The sequence below is a fragment of the Entamoeba invadens genome, assembly GCF_000330505.1.
Source record: "Entamoeba invadens IP1 unplaced genomic scaffold scaff_1105074726307, whole genome shotgun sequence".
Taxonomy (NCBI): Eukaryota; Evosea; order Mastigamoebida; family Endamoebidae; genus Entamoeba; species Entamoeba invadens.
In genome coordinates this window covers 4,831-6,494 of record NW_004440238.1, presented here as the reverse complement: position 1 = coordinate 6,494, position 1,664 = coordinate 4,831, and the positions used below count along the sequence as shown (strand labels likewise).

Below are 1,664 nucleotides of genomic sequence, written 5' to 3'. Positions count from 1 at the left end.
CACATATAAACAATGTCTCGTTATATCAAACCGGAGAATAGTCGCTTTGAAACCCGACGTTAACTCGTCGTTGTTATCTTCAATTTCTGACACATAGACGTCATCGGCTAATTTTTTTTATCTAAAGTCGTATAAAAAATGCAAACTATGTCATGATAACGTAAAAGATATCTCTCACAAAGAACGCGATTTTTTTGCAAAACAACATACTAAAGTACGACAAGGAGTTAAACAAGATTTGTGTTTGGTTCATCCTTTTTTCTCTTCGAATTCTTTAATCGACTTTTGTGTTATTTGTGTGATGAATACGTCGTCCATATTGACTGAGACCCCAGAAATATATCGCAACACCGCGTTTTTTACATTCTCGTTCTGCGAGTCCACTAAAAACGAAAAAACTTCCGAACAAAACTATAACGCTTTTTTATTGACCACAAATTTTTTAATCAGTTTCTTAAAATTAGTTTGATTTTTAGTTTGAAAACTAATAGATACCATTCTGATTATTTAACAAATGAAAAATTTCAACAAAGCACGTGTTTCAAATACTCAAAAGCACTTTTACATGCAATCCACATATGAGAATTGCATGTAAAAGTGGAAAACTGATTTGTAACTCAAGTTTACATTTTCTAAAATTTGGTATTTTTCATTGACTGTTCTTACTACAAATTGCAATGTAATTGACTGATTTTGGTGAAACACGTTGAGTTAAATAAGTGGTGTTAAAAAGTCTGTTTAATGATTTTGGAAAATAGAACAAAACAACAACGGTTTAATAAGACATTGTGAATTGACGACAAATCATTTTAATATGTAAAAGCTATGTTTATTTCGTTTTATTTTTTTTGCACTTGGTAAATAATTGATTATTTTGATAATTTATTAATATGGTTCATTTTACTATATATAAATTATAAAAATAATAAGTGGTCAATTCCCGAAATATTAAATGAGTATTTGAATACACTTTTAACAGGAAGTGTTTTCAAGTGTTAAAATTGTTTGCAAAGAAAAATTTAAATATATTTGAACAACGAAAAACTGTGAATATCAAAATGCGTGGACTTTCTGGTTATCATATTATGATAGTCTCGAAGTACTTCGACAACATTAAAGACTTTGTTAACTTGAAGTTGGTATGTAAGAAGTTTGGTGGCAATATGGAAAAGTTTCACTTCAACCCAACATCATTGAATTCCAAAACACTTGGATACTTCCCAAACATCGAGACACTTCACTTGTGGGATGAAGAAGATGAGAACTTTGGCAATGGATTTATGATCAAAAGAAGAGAAAATGAAGATAGTGAAAATGAAGTTGTTTTAAAGAAAGAATTCTTTCGAATCATTGTGTGGTTCAATGTTGACTTTGAAACTGTTGACAGAAACAATAGTCGAAACATCGAGTTTAAAAATGTCACTTACACTCAAAATGATAGAAAAAAATTTGGTAATAATATTCCACCAATTGTAAGATCTATTGGTGAAAAATGTTTCCGTTGGTGCGGTAGTTTGAGCAGTGTCAACATACCATCGAGTGTAAGATCAATTGGTGATTGGTGTTTCAATGAATGCATTAGTCTAACCAGTGTTACAATATCATCAAGTGTAACATTAATTAGTGAAAAATGTTTCAGTGAATGCATTAGTCTTATAAGCATT

At 30.2% G+C, this 1,664-nt stretch overlaps 1 protein-coding gene across 1 annotated transcript; it reads left to right on the top strand.

The window, feature by feature from the left end:
- Window positions 1–1,058: 1,058 nt before the first annotated feature.
- Window positions 1,059–1,664, top strand: EIN_013400 (leucine rich repeat containing protein BspA family protein; the record flags this gene model as incomplete). Its single annotated transcript, XM_004255387.1, has 1 exon — window positions 1,059–1,664. A coding segment is annotated over one exon (606 nt), but the record flags the coding sequence as incomplete, so codon positions are not given.